At 41.2% G+C, this 18,685-nt stretch overlaps 1 protein-coding gene across 2 annotated transcripts in view; it reads left to right on the forward strand.

Annotated features, from left to right (window-relative positions):
- Positions 1-18,685, forward strand: part of CENPF (centromere protein F) — a 61,019-nt gene that overhangs the window by 26,194 nt on the left and 16,140 nt on the right. For both annotated transcript variants that reach the window (XM_004275243.3, XM_033438010.2), the window contains exons 10-13: positions 1,919-2,041; positions 8,496-8,631; positions 10,841-14,235; positions 15,528-18,269. In XM_004275243.3, the coding sequence (XP_004275291.2) occupies positions 1,919-2,041; positions 8,496-8,631; positions 10,841-14,235; positions 15,528-18,269 (6,396 nt within the window). The remainder of the gene's footprint in view (positions 1-1,918; positions 2,042-8,495; positions 8,632-10,840; positions 14,236-15,527; positions 18,270-18,685) is intronic.

The following is an 18,685-nucleotide window of genomic DNA, read 5'->3' on the forward strand; positions in this document are numbered from 1 at the left end:
GCACTAAATATCCAGAGCTTTATGCTGTCAGAAGAAGCAATGTGGTCATTCATTCTTTTCTTTTTTTTTTTTTTGGCTGCGCCCTGAGGCTTGTGGGATTTTAGTTCCCCAACCGGGGATTGAACATGGGCCCTCAGCAGTGAAAGCGCAGAGTCCTAACTGCTGGACCGCCAGGGAATTCCCAATTCATTCTTTTCTTGACTTCACCCATTTTCCCTGAGAGGGTGACACATTTTAGAGTTTTATGCTGATTATGTCAGGTATTCACCTGTTGTCAGAGTTATACTTATTTTCTTAGTGTTTGTTTATTTTCTAAAAGTGTGGGTTTACCAATTAGGTTGTCTCATATGAAAAATACAGGTTAATTCCCAAATGTAAGATATAGCAGCCTAGGACATGTTGATTTCTAGTAGCAGAGGAGCTGGGGATGGGGGAATGCAGGTGAAATGCGGACAGCCAACATTTATTGATATCTCTTACATACGAGGGATCATCTGAAGTTCTAATAGAGTCATTCCTTTATCCATCTGTCCAGGTTTGGAAAAAAGAAAAAAAAATCTTCCTGTGCCAGGATAAATTGCTATGCACTATTTATTGGATGTCCTCCAAGACTTTTAAAAATATACATTCACAAATGTATAATTTTTTTTTTTTTGGTTTAAAAGGAAGCATTCTGTTGGTAGTGTCTGAGCCTTGTTTTTATCAGATGTTTTGTAGTTTATTTAGTCATTCCCCTACTGATGGGTATTTAGGTTCATGTAGCACCATTGGTGGTATCATTGGGCAGGTAAAGATGTGTGTTGCTGGTGCTTCTGTAGGACAGCTTCCTACATGTGACATTGATGGCCTCGAGGACATATGTGTTCTCACGTGTGATAGGTACTTCCAAATTGCCCTCCAGAAAAGTCGTAGCAGTTCACCTGACACCAGCTGTAAGAGGCCTGTTTCCTCCCATCCTCCTAATAGGAGATAGTCCAGATTTTTAAAATTTTGCCAACTAAGGAGTGAAAAATGTTATCTTATCATTGTTCTAATTCACACTTTTAAAATATATATATTTATTTATTTGGCTGCCTCAGGTCTTTATTGCGGCGTGAGGGCTCTTCGTTGTGGTGCACGGGCTTCTCTCTAGTTGTGGAGTGCGGGTTTTCTCTTCTCTAGTTGTGGCACGTGGGCTCCAGAGCACGTAGGCTCTGTGGTTTGTGGCACGTGGGCTCTAGTTGAGAGGCGCGAGCTCAGTAGTTGCGGCACATGGGCTTAGTTGCCCTGCAGCATGTAGGATCTTAGTTCCCTGACCTGGGATCGAACCCGCATCCTCTGCATTGTAAGGCGGATTCTTTACCACTGGATCACCAGGGAAGTCCCAATTCACACTTTCTTGATTACCATTGAGGTTATTTCTTTCAGAAGGTGATTTGCCATTTGTATCTTTTGTATAACATTTCTGTTTCTGTCCTTTGCTCTTTTTATAAATGGGCTTGCCTCTTTGTATATTGAATCATAGATATGCTTTATGTGTTGTATTTTGGAAATATCGTTTTTATTCTGTTGTATTTATTGCAAATGTGTTCTCCCAGTTTGTTTTCTCAATTTTTGTTATTTCTTATCTCATTTTTAAAAATTAGTTTATTACTATTTAGTTGTTTTATTTTTTTGTGGTTAATTGTTTTCCTTGTGGCTTCCTCCTCAAACCTAGCCTTTTTCATCAACATATGCTGCTGCCAAGTAATGTCACAGGTTGACATGACGGTATTTTAAGTTCAACTTCTAGGGCCTTATTAAGCTGTTATGTATAGTGGGTCTCAACCAAAATAGATGATATCAATTATTATATTCCATGACCTTTTTATTCTTTAAGAATACATAGTTATTTAAAAAGTAAAGAAAAATGAAGCTTTGCTTTGTTTTCTACTTGTAGGTCACATCTGTAAAGCACCAGCTGGAAAAAAAATTGGAAGAGTTTAAGGAAAAGTTCAGTAGAACTGAACAGACCTTACAGGCGAGTCAGACCAAGGAAAATGAGCTGAGGAGAAGCAGTGAGGTAAGTGAGGGGTAGAGAAGAGTATTTGTCAACTTCTGTACAGGAGGAAGTGGGAGGGTTAAAGAATTTCTATTCCATTTTCTAGTAGTTTATTATAGCTACATTTTTGTTTTTAATTTGCCAGAAGTATATATTACAGTGTTTTGTATAAAATCTATGACATAGAACATGTGGTTTTTTTTTTTCACTTTCTATTCTGATATAACTTACTAATACACATCTAGCAATTATAGGAAAGCATGACTTATATTAAGACCATGTACTACTCTTGTTTTTTCTTAAGATTGTTTTAGACCACCTGTGAGGTGGAAGGATGGAAGAAAGCAAGGGATTTTCTAAATGGAAAGAAACAAAACTGGTGATGGGAGGTATAATTTAAATCCCTTTTCCAAGGGTTGGCTTTTGCATCATCAAATATTAAAAACCTTGTGCAAAGTGATAGACTTAAATATAAAATTTTTTACAGATAAAGAGTTTCTAGATTTAATATTGTTATAAAAACCTCAAGTAATTGTAAATTGTATTACTCTGGCTTCAGCATCCAACATTAACTTTCATGTTGAGTGTGTGCAGGCATGGGTGATGGTGTCTTTGCTGGGTTTTTTTGTGGTTTTTTTTGACCATGCTGCATGGTATATGGGATCTTATTTCCCCCACCAGGGATCAAACCCGCGCTTCCTGCAGTGGAAGCACGGAGTCTTAACCACTTGATCACCAGAAAATTCCCATGACGGTGTCTCTGGAGAGTCATGGTAACGATACAAAATTGTGGATGAGGTTTCCCAATGGCACGGAGTACTGGGCGTACCCTGATGTTGCTTCTACCGATAGGATTTTATCTGTACTTAACTTTATTTATTTATTTATTTTTGGCTGTGTTGGGTCTTTGTTGCTGCATACGGGCCTTCTCTAGTTGTGGCAAGCGGGGGCTACTCTTCGTCGCGTTGCTCGGGCTTCTCATTGTGGTGGCTTCCCTTGTTGCAGAGCATGGGCTCTAGGCACACGGGCTTTGGTAGTTGTGGCACACGCGCTCAGTAGTTGTGGCTCGTGGGCCCTAGAGTGCAGGCTCAGGAGTTGTGGCACACGGGCTTAGTTGTTCCGCAGCATGTGGGATCTTCCCGGACCAGGGCTCGAACCCGTGTCTCCTGCATTGGCAGGCGGATTCTCAACCACTGCGCCAACAGGGAGGTCCCCGTACTTACTTTAATTTGCTTCTCTCTGAATATATGTAGTTGCTTGGAGTTTATTTTAAAGGGCTTAATTAAGAACCATTTAGGGACAGTTAATAGACTGAAACAATATGAATAGAGTCATAAATCTACATTGTAGTTTTATGGAAAAGCACCGCAGAACATTAGAGGTTTCTTTTCCAGCAAATGTCACAGGAAAGAATTTGTTTTCACTAATCTTTTAACTATTTTGCAATTACTTTTTAGATTGTACGGTTTTTTTTGTTTGTTTGTTTGTTTTTTAAGTTCTCTGTAAAGAACAGTGATTTATCCAGGTGAGGCAAGTCTAAATATATTTATCCCCTCAGCTTCAAGGAGTGTATTATGGTTATAAAACCAGAACGTATGTCAGTAGCAAAGAAGAGGTTGTTAAAGCAGCTATAGCCTCAGAGGGGTAATACTGCTGGAGAGAGGAGGCCACAGCCCCAGAAACCCGAGTGGAAGAAAACTTCATATCAGATGACGGTTTCATCAGCAAACGTTTTTAAATGAAAGAGTTTGTTTCAGCAAAACAAATGTTCGCCGTTTGGCCAGTGGGGACCAACCAACAGATGCTTCTGCTAACATTTCCACAGGCAGACTGGCACTGAACTCTTCCCTCTGTGAGCTTCCCTTTCAGCCAGGAACTCTCCCGCGACTCCACTGGCTGCCTGGTGGAAACATTTTGTAAAATCGATCGACTGGTTAAGAGGGTCCAAACACTTTGCAAACGGTTTGCTTGGCGAAGGCTCCACAGTGGGCTGGACATTTCTCGCAGGTGTTTCTGAAGACGCATGCATCCCTGCAGGGCCTGGTTTGTCAGCTGTGGAGCTGTCCACCATGAACTCTAGCTCAATGCCCGTCATGTTGCACTTAATATTTCATTGATTTCTGTGTCCAGTGAGGGCAGTCATTGGAGGTGTGTAGCTCAGGGCCAGGGGATTCGTTTAGTATTCGTCTTTAACTTACGTTTTTGTATGTGTGCCTTCTTTTGAGGATGATATCAAGAATTCAAAGGGTTTAGCTGGCTCTTGCAGTTTGAATTGGGATTGGAATCAGAAAAGCAATTTACCCAGTTAGACTGGTGGTATAGCTTCGAGGTAAAATTTTGGTGCCTTTAAAGTGAGCGAGATCTGAAATTGCATCACTTTTCTGCCACCTCCCTGCTGTGTGACCTGGGGACAGTGATTACCATTTCTGAGTCTGACTTTCCTCATCTGCATATGGGGACTAATACTAACCCTCCAGAGCTGCATTAATGATTAACTTAAATATTGTGTATCAAATGTTTAGATCCGTGCCCAGCAAGCACATAAGGGCTCTTTGGTCTTCACAACTGTTGTAACTTTTTGATGCTACCACTGTTTGCTCTCATCCATAGGCACAGAAAGGATGGGCAAAGGAAAGAGCATTTGAGATTTTTCACATATAAAATTGCAGCCCATTCTAGTCTTATCGTGCTGGGTATCTTTCTGTATCTAATTATAAGTACAAACAAGTTTAGCACGCTTATAGGTTTTGGATGCCAAAAAAATGAGACAGTTGTACTGCAATTTTCCTTGTCCATGTTTAGCAAACTAATATGCTGCTCACAGTGAGAAATTATCAGTAGTGGAAATGTGATGTAATGGCCCAATCAAGGGTAAAGTTAGCATTTAGTATCAAAGTGAATGGAAGGTTTAGATAAGCTGCTCACCCAGCATCCAGTGCCAGCTCCATAGCATTGGGGTTAGGCGATCATGTACCATCATTTGACAGCCAAGATGAGGGAACACTTGCCTGGGGACCTTCCTGAGCGTGGGGACCTGTATTACAACAGGGTCCGCTAAGGGGCCTGGTCTGGCAGGCAAGAATGATGAGGTGGAAGGGGAAAAACACATCCTTTGCATCCGTCCCTGGTTCACCATATAGACTTCGCCCAGCAGGGGACGTATTAAGCTTCATTCATGGATGGGATCATGAAATGCCACACAGTAACTGAAATTTGTTTTGTCTGGTCCTAGGAAATGATGCTTCCCTGGTTGCTCCTAAACCAAAGTTGATCTGGCTGGAATTGCTCGCTAAGCTCTAAGGCTGGCTTGTGGTTATAGGGTTTTTTGTTGTGTTTTTCCAGACTAGTGCCCAACTCTGCAAATCATGTGAGGTTGCAAGAGCTGCCTAGGAGAATATATCCTTGTATGCTTAACGCATCGTTGGCAGTGAGCCACCCAGTCAAGTCCTAAGTGGCTGTAAGCCGTGCAGAAACGAATTGCTGATGGGTGGCAGCCTACAGCTCCATTTTCAGATGTTCATTTTCTAAATTCTGGCTTTTTAAAACTCTTGGGCTGGCCATAGCCATAGCATGATAAGCCTGCTGGGTCTCAGGACTGGCTGAACATTCCTTCATTTGAAACAAGTATTTATGGAACTACTGCCAGAATAGACAAAGACTTGTTAATCTTTTCATTGAGCTTAGTATTCATTTAAATGTCTCCAGTTATACACAGACATGGATAGAGATGAAGAGACGCATAAACATAAGTTGCACCCTCCCTCCTGCGGTCCCTCCCCACCTCTTCTCCTCCTTTTCACCTTCCTTCCTCCTACTGGGATGCACCCAGCTTTGCATACAGTGTCTTGTCAGCTTTCTTGTCACGCCTCTAGATGTAGGTGCCATTTGATTTGATGATTTTTTTTTAGGGTAAAAAACATAAGTTGCAAAATAAAAATGCTAAGTCAACTCAGATGGTTGCATTCTAGTTACTCTCTTATGTTGAGCTCACTTAGCTGATCTTAGCATTGATCACACACATCTAGCTGCTATTAAATTTTAGGAAGAAACACTACTGACAATGCTCCATTACCCTTGTTAAAGTACGTTAAGGTATTTTTCCTTTCACATCTGTGATCTCATTTGAGTGGGGATTATTTTGGAGTCTGAAGAGTAAACAAGCGATTATAGATTCTCTAGTTGAATGATGCTAGTTTAAGTCAGTAACATCATTGCACTTCAGTGATCATTCTTTGCAGAATTTCACAATGACTGGTATGAATGTCAGTCTTGAGATGAGTTGGAGCGGGCTTTTTTTTTTTTTTTTTTAATTTTATTTATTTATTTATTTATTTTTGGCTGTGTTGGGTCCCCGTTGCTGCCCACGGGCCCTCTCTAGTTGCAGAGAGCAGGGGCTACTCTTCGTTGCGGTGCGTGGGCCTCCCATTGCCGTGGCCTCTCCTGCTGCGGAACACAGGCTCCAGACGCGCGGGCGTCACTAGTTGTGGCTCATGGGCTCCAGAGCGCAGGCTCAGTAGTTGCGGCACATGGGCCCAGCCGCTCTGCGGCATGTGGGATCCTCCCGGACCAGGGCTTGAACCCCTGTCCCCTGCACTGGCAGGCGGACTCCCAACCACTGCGCCACCAGGGAAGCCCGGAGCGGGCTTTTAGTTCTGGTTGACCTCTTAATTTGATAGCTTGTCAGTTGAGCTCATGGAAGGGAGGTAGGATCAGGACAAAGGAGACAGAAATATAACTACAATGGACTTTGTCTTATTTTGATGATGAAATGAACACATATACATGAAAACAGCAGCTGCCAGCAAGTTTTCAAGTACTTTCTACCAGCCAGATTCTCCCTCTTCTTGAATTTGGCTTTGCTACGTTGGTACCCATCTGCTGGTAGTAACCAGACTGATAATTGAAGGCAGACTTCCAGCACTGAATTGCCAGGGCCATCTGTTTTCCAACAGTGCAGTAGGGTTTTGGAGGATAGGTCTTAATTGTTTCTTTAAAATTAAAAAATTTCCCCTACTTTTCAGCTTTTCAGAGGGATATTTTTTAAGTGTGTGTGTGTGTGTTTTAAAGTCAGGCTTATGAATCACACCCCCCCCCCCCCGCCCACCACCATCAAGGATGGGAGTTGCTTGATTCTGTCAGTTTGTAATGATATATGCCAATTCCCAGTGGTCCAGAGGGTGGCATATAATATAGGTTGAAATACTTATCAGCTGTAATATCATTGAAGGTTGAACAGCAGGTTGAGGAATATGGATAGAGGATTTATAATATTTATTATGCAAGTCATGTGGTTAATAAGAAGCATTTTTATTCAGCATGAAAATATTGCTTCATTTTAAGACTCAGAAAAATAGACAGATCTCCCTAGAAAATAGTATGGGGCTGCGTATGTGTCTCTGCTACTCTGTGGCACATCGATGCTTGGGTCCTTCATTTAATCAGGTACCCAAAGGACCTTTCTTCACTGTGAAATCTCAGATTCCTCCACCTAGAATTAATTCTTCCATGCTCCAGCCCTCTGATTTCCCATAGGACACTTCATCTCTCTTGAGGATGTAGTGCATCTTGGTGTGTATTAAGTGATTGGTATTGCATCGTCCCCCACTGGCGGGTACCTGGTCCTGGGGGCAGAGACTCTCTTAACTTGTAGCTGCATCTTTCATAATGCCCATTCCAACATCTTTACATTGCAGACTTTCTTAATGAACATTTATTAAAGGTAATTTTACTCATAAAGACATTCCCATAACAGTGAACCTTAAGATGGTTTTATAACGAAACATCAAAATTTGTCACGTGAATTTTTTGGTTCGTTAGCACCTCAGAACTTTGCAAATATATATGTGTGTGTGTGTGTATATATATATATATACTTTTTTTGTTTTTTTTGTTTGTTTGTTTTTGTTTGTTGGTTTTTGCGGTACGCGGGCCTCTCACTGTTGTGGCCTCTCCCGCTGCGGAGCACAGGCTCCGGACGCGCAGGCTCAGCGGCCACGGCTCACGGGCCCAGCCGCTCCGCGGCATGTGGGATCCTCTCGGACCGGGACACGAACCCGCGTCCCCTGCATCGGCAGGCGGACTCTCAACCACTGCGCCACCAGGGAAGCCCGCAAAGATATATTTGATCATTCAGGTGTGATGGGGACTTGGAGCATTTTTGTTTTGGGGGAGCTTGTAAATAGGCTTTTCCTTATGAACGAACACTTTCACAACCACAGGGACATCCAGAAAGTTCAAAAAATATATTTCTCGAAGTAAAAAGATTATCATCCGTTTTGGATTCTGTGCTTTTGACTTCTATTTATAAAATCATTTTATTGAAGTAAAACTATGTAACTTCATTGCTCAAAGGGAAAGTGTGATTCCTCCCCTAGTGAGATACACACACAGTCCCATTAGGGACCCTCACCAAGGCAGAAGTCCTAAGTTGCTTGAGCATCTGCTTGGGTGATAACTAACTAAACCTGTGCTTTAGGAAATGAAGAGGGAAAACAGCCTCCTTAAGAGTCAGTCTGAGCAAAGGGCCAGAGAAGTTTGCCACCTGGAGGAAGAACTGAAGAAGGCCAAGCAGCGTTTGAGTCAGAGCCAGAACTTTGCAGAAGAAATGAGGGGTGAGTAAATGTAGCGTTTTTGAGTTCTTTCTCTAGGCTAATGTTCCCATGAGGGAGGATGGATATCATTAGAAGCTTCTTTGAATTTTTCCATATCTTCTCCCAGAGAGATGTCTGCAGTTGATGTGGAAAAAGTTTTTGCTTTTCCACTTTTTCGTTTCCAGAGTGATAGTTGGACTTTTTTTTTTTTTATTGGAACACACTGAGTCCCCAGATGCCTGGTTTTCAGCACTTTGAAACCAGAAGGGTAAATATTTTCCAGACAAAAGTAAATTGTTGGGGCTGTCTCTCGCCTCAGAGTGCTATTTTGTGTCTCAAGTGTGTTTGTTAGTTACATCCAGACGGCGCATCTTCTCACCCATCACCATTTCCCTTATAATGGAAAATCCTATGTTAAATGCATGTTTTCCCAGCCCTTAGTGACCATTGTTTTGGGATGGCTTACTTGACTGAATGATTTTATTTCCTTATTCTCTGTATAGCCATAGAATGATGCTGTATACACCAAATGAATCCACTGTTCGTTTCACATTTATGTATATATAAATGTGAGTGAGTCTTCCCTTACATTTATGTTCTCCCCTGAGGTATTTGCACATCTTGGATTTCTTTTAACCTGACTTGTGTAATGGGTGTCACACTTCTCTGTGACTGTTTTCTTTTTTAAATTCCAGTCTCCCTAAGACAGCTTTCAATTTTTCCATGGCAGGAGGTAGAAATGTCAATCTTCAGCTTTTTTTAAAGAAAACTATAGGAAAAGAAAGGGTTAGGGCGTTTTTCAGTGTTGGTCACCAGTATCATTATTTGAGGTCCTCACACGCGAAGTGGACTGATATCCCCTGTGGCGCTATCTCCACCAGCCTTCCACTCTCAGTATGTAGACTGAGATTAGGGGGCTAAAAATAGGAATGATTTCTAGTTACATCTGAGTTTATAATACATGCTACCTTTTTCATCTACTATTGAGATTCACAACTTTTATTCTTCCTCAACATACTTGGGAAGCCTTCCCATCATTGTTGAATGAAAGCAGTGTGGTTATTCTCAACTAGCAGGGGCCAGTGGGCAGAGGGGAGTTGTTAGGCAGAGGACAGGTGCTAATGGAGTTTGTGACATCTTCCTGATGATTCTCATCTTCACAGGCACCACCCTCACTGTGAGGGGCCGGGATGTGGGGGGATATTGCTTACCAGTGATACTCACACGGAGGCCTCGAGAGTTACTAATATATAGCACCATATACTATTAAGATATATATATATATATATATATATATATATTAGTTGAAGTATAGTTGATTTACATGTCAGTTTCAGGTGTACAGCACAGTGACTGTGTTTTGTTTTTTTTTTTTTGCTGTACGCGGGCCTCTCACTGTTGTGGCCTCTCCCGTTGTGGAGCACAGGCTCCGGACACACAAACTCAGCGGCCATGGCTCACGGGCCCAGCCGCTCCGCGGCATGTGGGATCTTCCCAGACTGGGGCACGAACCCGCGTCCCCTGCATCTGCAGGCAGACTCTCAACCATTGCGCCACCAGGGAAGCCCAGTGACTGTGTTTCATACACACACACACACACACACACACACACACACACACACACATATACTTTTTCAGATTTTTTCCCCTTATAAGTTATTACAAAATATTGAGTATAATTCCCTGTAGCACTTTATACTCTAGTACTTATGCCTGATCCTATGGATTTTTTGGCTAAAGTGGCGAAGAAGTTATTTACTTTTCTGAGAAATCTGGAATACTCCATAGTATTCCTGAGATATTTCCATTTTAGTGCTGCTCTTGTCACACTTTTCTCTCCTTGAATAAGTATTTCCAAAGGGCATAAACACATACAAGGAAAAAGAATAAAAGAAAGTTTCATGTGCTTAGGAAAATAATCCCTTGGTATTTTTTTTTTTTTTTAATCCCTTGGTATTTTATACAACAACACTTTCTTAAGCTGCTGAGAAAGGAGATAAACAAATGTACTGCCATCCTGAAAAGGACCATTTTCCATTGTCTTTATATAAGCTTAGATAATTATCAGGCGATCTATTTTCAAGGAGGTATGCAGGCAATAATGCCAGTTTGTACAGGACTTGAGAAGCTGTTAGTTTGTTTGGGTTTTTTTTTTTTGAGAGTTTAGAATTCTTGTAGAATAAATATTTATTAAAATCATGACAACTTAAAAAAATATCTTTTTTAATAGCTAAGAATACTTCTCAGGAAACCATGTTAAGAGATCTTCAAGAAAAAATAAATCAGCAAGAGAATTCCTTGACTTTAGAGAAACTGAAGCTTGCCCTGGCTGATCTGGAAAAGCAGCGAGATTGTTCTCAAGACCTTTTGAAGAAAAGGGAACATCACATCGAACAACTGAATGAAAAGTTAAGCCAAACAGAGAAAGAGTCCGAAGCTTTATTGAGTGCTTTGGAATTAAAGAAGAAAGAATATGAAGAATTGAAAGAAGAGAAAACTCTGTTTTCTCGCTGGAAAAGTGAAAATGAACAACTCTTAAATCAGATGGAATCAGAAAAGGAAAGCTTGCAGAGTAAAATTAATCACTTGGAAACCTGTCTTAAGACACAACAAATAAAAAGTCACGAATACAATGAGAGGGTAAGAACATTGGAGATGGAAAGAGAAAATCTAAATGTCGAGATCAGGAACCTTCACAATGTGATAGACAGCAAGACTGCAGAGGCAGAGACACAGAAGCAAGCTTATGGAGAACTACAACAGAAAGCCGAGTTCTCAGATCAGAAACATGAGAAGGAAATAGAAAATATGTGTTTGAAAATTTCTCAGCTTACCGGGCAAGTTGAAGATCTAGAAGATAAGCTTCAGTCACTGTCAAGTGAAATAATGGACAAAAACCAGCGTTACCAAGACTTGCATGCTGAATCTGAGAGCCTCAGGGATCTGCTAAAATCCAGAGATTCCTCTGCGGTGACAAATGAGTCTCATCAGAGAAGTCTTTTGGCATTTGAACAGCAGTCTGCAGTGAATAATTCCTTTGCAAATATAATTGAAGAACAAGAAAGCGTGCCTTCAGAAAGGAGCGAATGCCATTTAGAAACAGACCAAAGTCCTAAAAGCTCATCCATGTTACAAAACAGAGTCGTTTCTCTTGAATTTTCATTAGAGTCTCAAAAGCAGATGAACTCAGATCTGCAAAAGCAGTGTGAAGAATTGGTGCAAATCAAAGGAGAAATTGAAGAAAATCTCATGAAAGCAGAACAGATGCATCAAAGTTTTGTGGCTGAAACAAGTCAACGAATTAGTAAGTTACAAGAAGACACTTCTGTTCATCAGAATGTTGTTGTTGAAACTTTAGCTGCCTTGGAGAGCAAGGAAAGAGAGTTGCAACTTTTGAATGAAAAGTTAGAAACTGAGCAGGCAGAGATTCAAGAATTAAAAAAGAGCAACCATTTACTTCAGGAATCTCTAAAGGAGCTACAACTTTTGTCTGAAACTCTGAGCTTGGAGAAAAAGGAAATGAGTTCCATCATTTCTCTTGATAAAAAGGACATTGAAGAGCTGACCCAAGAGAATGGGACTCTCAAGGAAATTAATGCAACCCTAACCCAAGAGAAGATGAACTTGCTCCAGAAAACTGAGAGTTTTTCAAACTGTATAGATGAAAGAGACAAAAGCATTTCAGAGTTATCTGACCAGTACAAACAAGAAAGACTTACTTTGCTCCAAAGATGTGAAGAAACAGGAAATGCATTTCAGGATCTTAGTGAAAAATATAAAGCAGAGCAGGAAAAGAACTCTAAATTAGAATGCTTGCTGAATGAATGCACGAGTGTTTGTGAAGATAGAAAAAATGAATTGGGACAGCTAAAGGAAACATTTGCAAGGGAACACCAAGCATTTGTATCACAATTAGCATTAGCTGAAGAAAGAAACCAGAGTTTAATACTAGAGTTGGAGACAGTGCAGCAAGCCCTGAGATCTGAGGTTACAGATATCCAAAGCAATTCCAAGAGGGAGGCTGACAGCTTAAAGCAAGAAATCATGACTTTAAAGGAAGAACAAAGTAAGATGCAACAGGAAGTTAATGCCTTATTACAAGAGAAGGAGCACCTGATGGAATTAATGAAGACGAAACATGAGCATCAGCATCTAGAATTGGAACCAATTCAAGACTCTGTGAAAGTAGCAGAGAGGAAGATAAATACACGTCACGTTCAACTTCCGATGGACCTTGAAGTTAAAGATGCTTCTCTAGACAGTTACAATGCGCAACTGGCACAAGTAGAAACTAAAGTGAGAAACATGGAATTAAAACTTCAGGAGAGTGAGAAGGAGGAGTACCTACAGCACGAATTACAAATTGGAGGAGAATTAGAAACTGGAGATGTGCAACAAGGCACTCAGTCGCAAGATATTAGCGGCCTTGGAAGCTTTGAAATAGATCCAGAGGAAAAATACATTTCGGTGCTTCACGAGTTGTCAACAAGTCAGCAGGACAATGCCCACCTGCAGTGCTCTCTACAGACGGCAATGAACAAGCTGGACGAGTTAGAGAAGATGTGTGAGGCATTGCAGGTGGAAAAGCTTGAACTCATATCTGAGCTGAACGACTCAAGATCAGAATGTGTCACAGCAACTAGCAAAATGGCAGAAGAGGTAGGGAAACTAGTAAATGAGGTTAAAATATTAAATGACGAAAATGGACTTCTCCAAGGTGAGTTCGTGAAAGAAACGCCAGAAAGTGAATTTGGTGAACAGCAAGATGAGCAGACGTCTGTGTCCTTAAATCCTTTGGACGACAGTAATTCCTATGAGCACTCGACAGTGTCAAACAAAGAAGTTCGCATGCACTTTGCTGAATTACAGGAGAAATTCTCATCTTTACAGAGTGAACACAAAATTTTGCACGATCAGCACTGCCAGATGAGCTCTAAGATGTCAGAGCTACAGTCCTACATTGACACGTTAAAGGCTGAAAATTCAGTCTTGTCCATGAGTCTGAGAAACTCTCAAGGTGACTTGGTAAAGGAGGTGATGCCAGGACCCGGGGAGAAGCATTTTCTGTCCTTGTCACTCTCTGGTGTGACTGACAGCCCTGGTAATGCAATAGAATCCTCTTTTTACAAAGATCTTTTAGAGCATATGGGAGAAACATCCCTTTTGAATAATTTAGACAGGACTGTTTTGGCAAACCAGTCCAGTGTAGAGAAGGTCTCTTGCAGTAGTCTGGAGGAGGAGAATCTGACTGAGAAAGAAATCCCCTCTGCCCCGGTGAGGAGCGTTGAAGAACTTGAGACCGTCTGTCAGATGTACCTGCAGTCCTTCAAGAAGCTAGAAGAGAAAATTGAAAGTCAAGGGATTACGAAAAATAAGGAAATCGAAGAACTCGAACGGTTACTAAGTTCTGCAAGGGAAGAGCTTGACTGTCTCAGGAAGCAGTATTTGTCAGAAAATGAACAGTGGCAGCAGAAGCTGACAAGTGTGACAGCAGAGATGGAGTCCAAGTTGGCGGCAGAAAAGAAACACACGGAACACCTTACACTTGAGCTCGAAGTAGCGCGACTCCAGCTTCAAGGTCTGGACTTAAGCTCTCGGTCTCTGCTTGGCACCGACATAGACGATGTAAGTATGTGGGACTGACATGCTATTTCTCTAATCGAGTGCCTAGTAGGCACGCAGTCAATGTTTGTTGAATTGAAATCGAAATTAAATCTAAACTAAAATATTTTTAGGGTTCAAGGACATAAGAACAGAATATACCAAAGTTTTGAAAAAATAAACCAGAACTTTAGGAAAGTGAGTCAACTTTATTTGAGGAGTAAATTTCTATCATGATTATCTTTAAACACTATTATATTGGACATTACTAAAGATGTGTTTTGAAGACTCCTGGAGAAAATCATGTTACAGTGTCAGAACATGTTCTTCAGGACGTCTGTGTGTTTTCACTCTTTGTGAGTTAATAAAGCACATTAAATATCAAATTGGAACTTAGGAATGGTAAGGTGATATGAATTTTAACCTCTTTTGCCTTTTTCAGACTGTTTTTAATGTTAGAGTTATAGTCATGAACCTAAATATTGGAGTTTATTATGTATTTCTGAATACTTTTCTGACAATTTGCTTGGTACAAATTTGGATATCAAATCTCTGATTTGATATCAGTCATTCAAAGAGACATTTCTTTCTTTACAGAATATGAAATTGTTCGGTTACTTACACTTTCTCTTTTCTAGTCTACCAGCTAAACTAGTAATGACGTACAGACAATGAGACTCACTTAATTCCCTCCCTCTACCTCTGTAAGGTAGGGAGGGCAGGTGAGAGGTGACAGCAGTTGTAGTCAAAGTAGCAGATCCCTATTTTACAGAGAAAAGAAAGTGAGGTTCAAACATGTGATTTATCCAAGAATATAGTAAGTGCTGGATCTGTGATTAGGTCCTTGAGCTGGGAATCTGGTCATGAAACCCTACTGCCTTTGCTTATTGAAGAATATCATAAATGCTGAAGATGGAAGCCGACCATTTTATGTGGAATTTGTTAGCCTCTTATTTGATAATCCCAAAGAAAATTTCATATTTAGGTTACCTACAGTATTGCTAGCAAGAAAAAAATTTTGAAAGGTAACTACATCACAATTTAGATGATCACGTAACTGACCCTGAAGGGTTTGTGTTCATGATAAATACCCAGTACCTTGCCCACAGAGAACACTTACTGAATGTTTGTTTAATTGTGTTGAATATTTGGATGGAGAGAGGTGGATTTGGTGGGAAGAATGCCCTTTGAAGAGATGTGTTTAGCAGAAGCAAGTAGCCAGTTTCTCAAAAATAATACTATCATTCAGCCTATTTATTCTATTTTGATTCTTCTTGAAAAATAAAGTGCCTTCTCATTATATCTTACAACTACAGGCTATTCGGGGTGGAAACGATAGCTGTGACATAAGAGAATTGGAAGACTATACTTCAGAAACTAAAGAGAGGACACCAGAGCATGAGATCCATCAGATTTGTGAAAAAGATGGTCAGCAGGACCTCAGTCTAGAGATGGAGAAAATAACTAAGACGAGTGCAATCAAGCTTATAGGAGAGTGGTCCGGGGAGCAGTCCCCAGAAACCAGTCACAGGACCCCAGTGGAAGACACAACCCAGGGCTGTTCAGAATGCATTTCCCAATTGTCACTTTCTGGTCCTGACACTTCGGTACCTATGGATTTTCTGGAGAATCAGGTAGCCATTCAGAGTCTCCAACTGCAGGTAAAAGAGATATCAAATGAGAATTTGAGATTACTTCATGGCATAAAGGAACGTGACCAAAAAGTTGAAAGCTTGCTAAATGAAATCAAAGAGTTAGACTCAAAACTCAATTTACAGGAAGTACAACTAACTACCAAGATTGAAGCATGTATAGAATTGGAAAAAATAGTTGAGGAACTTAAGAAAGAAAAGTCAGAGTTCAGTGAAAAATTGGAATCCTTTTCTCGTGATAACCAGAGAGTAGAAAGTTCGAGAGGCCTCACTTCTAACTTAGAAATGGGCACAGATAAATTGTCACATGAAGGTATTGAAGATGAGGTAGCCAAGGTGACCGACAACTGGAGAGAGAGATGTCTCAATGTGGAAAATGAGCTGCAGAGGATGAAAGCTGAGAGAGGTAGCACAGAGCATCACGCCCTCTCTGCGGAAGCCAACTTAGAGGTAGTTCAAACAGAGAAGCTGTTTTTAGAAAAAGACAATGAAAATAAGCAGAAAGTTATAAACTGTCTTGAGGAAGAACTCTTGGTGGTCACAAGTGAGAGAGACCAGCTTCGTGGAGAATTAGATACTTTGTCAAAAGAAAATCAAGAGCTGGATCAGGTGTCTGAAAAGATGAAGGAGAAAATACAAGAGCTCGAATCTCATCAAGATGAGTATCTACATCTCCAAGAGCAGCTGCAGAGTTTGGAAAAGGACTCTCAGGCACTGTCTTTGGTAAGAAGTGAGCTGGAAAGCCAAATCAGACAACTGAATAAAGAGACGAAATCACTCGTAAGGGAATCCGAGAGCCTGCAGACCAAACTGAGTGAATTGGAGCATGAAAAGCTGACCGTCACCAAGGCCTTGGAGGCTGCACTGATGGAGAAAGGCGAGGTCGCGGTGAGGCTGAGCTCAACGCAGGAGGAAGTGCACCAGCTGAGAAAAGGCATTGAGAAACTTAGGGTCCGCATTGAGGCCGATGAAAAGAAGCAGCTCCACATCTCAGAGAAACTGAAAGAAAGCGAGCGTAGGAACGACTCGCTTCAGGATAAGGTTGAGACCCTTGAAAGGGAATTGCATATGGCAGAAGAAAACCAAGAGCTGGTGATTCTTGATGCTGAGAATTCCAAAGCAGAGGTGGAGACCCTAAAAACACAAATGGAATTGATGACTGAAAGCCTGAAAGCTTTAGATTTAGACCTTGTCACCATACGGTCCGAAAAAGAAAATCTGGTGAAACAACTACAAGAAAAACAAGGTCAGGTGTCTGAATTACACACGTTACTCTCTTCATTGAAAAATGTATTAGAAGAAAAGGAGCGGGAGAAAATACAGATGAAAGAAGAATCTAAAGCTGTGGTGGAGATACTGCAAACACAATTGAAAGAGCTAAGTGAGGAAGTAGCAGCCTTGTGTGATGACCAAGAGACCTGGAAGGCGGAAGAACAGAGTCTGGACTCCCCAGTGCAGGAAGTACATCAGCTGAGAAATAACATTGGAAAGCTGAAAGTCCACCTAGATACTAATGAAAGGAAGCGGCTCCATATCTTAGAAAAACTGAAGGAAAGTGAGCATCAGGCAGCTTTGCTTAAGGATACAGTTGAGAACCTTGAAAGAGAACTAGAGGCATCAGGAAAAAACCAAGAGTGTGTGATTCTTGAGGCTGAGAAGTCCAAAGCAGAGGTAGAGACCCTGAAAGCAAAAATAGAGGAGATGGCCCCAAATCTGAGAGCTTTGGAGTTAGATCTTGTCAATACAAGGTCAGAAAAAGAAGATCTGACAAAAGAATTACAAAAAGAGCAAGGTCGAGTGTCTGAATTAGAAACATTAAACTCTTCATTTGAAAATCTATTGCAAGAAAAAGAGCAAGAAAAAGAACAGATGAAAGAAGAATCTAAAGCTGTGGTGGAGATACTGCAGACACAATTGAAAGAGCTAAGTGAGGAAGTAGCAGCCTTGTGTGATGACCAGGAGACCTGGAAGGTAGAAGAACAGAGCCTGAGTAGTCAAGTAGATTCCCTTGAACGTGAGAAGGCTCAACTGCTACAGGGCCTTGACGAGGCCAAAAGTAATTACATGCTTTTGCAGTCTTCTGTGAATGGCCTCATTCAAGAAGTAGAAGATGGCAAACAGAAACTAGAGAAAAAGGATGAAGAAATCAGGATACTAAAAAATCATATTCAAGACCAAGAGCAGCTGGTCTCTAAACTGTCCCAGATGGAAGGAGAACAGCAACTTTGGGAGGAGCAAAGAACAAAACTGGAAAATCTGATGGTGGAATTGGAGCAGAAGACCCAGGTGCTGCAATCCAAAAATGACACTTTGCAGGACACCTTAGAAGCTCTGCAGAATTCTTCCAAGGATCTGGAGAAAGAGCTTCAATTGACAAAAATGGAAAAACTGTCCTTTGTTGAAAAAGTAAGTGGCTTTATCTCTGTACATTTGAATGTGTTGTCATGTGGGAGGGTCAGCCACTGTGTGAATTCTCTTTCCTTCTAGACAGCTTTTGCAGTATTGGACCAAACTTTGTAAAGGCTTTTGGGGTCTTGAATTGTGGGGACATTGAGTTGGCTCCAGCAGTGGTGACCCTTTGCTTTGGCACACACTTCCATGGGGCACTTGTATGGATTGGCATGGTTTTCACTGTGGCACCTGGACAGGGCAGAAGCTTTTGGGTTGTGCATGGCTCCCTTCTCACAGTACATCAGAATAGTAGCCCCCATACCCATACCCAGTTGAGAACCACTGCTGTAGAGAGTATAACAGATATCAGTTAGAATCAGTAGGGATCCCCTTTGCTGCTGCCCTGCCTTTTTTTTGCCTTTAGGAGAAAG

This window comes from Orcinus orca, chromosome 1 (assembly GCF_937001465.1).
Source record: "Orcinus orca chromosome 1, mOrcOrc1.1, whole genome shotgun sequence".
Taxonomy (NCBI): domain Eukaryota; kingdom Metazoa; phylum Chordata; class Mammalia; order Artiodactyla; family Delphinidae; genus Orcinus; species Orcinus orca.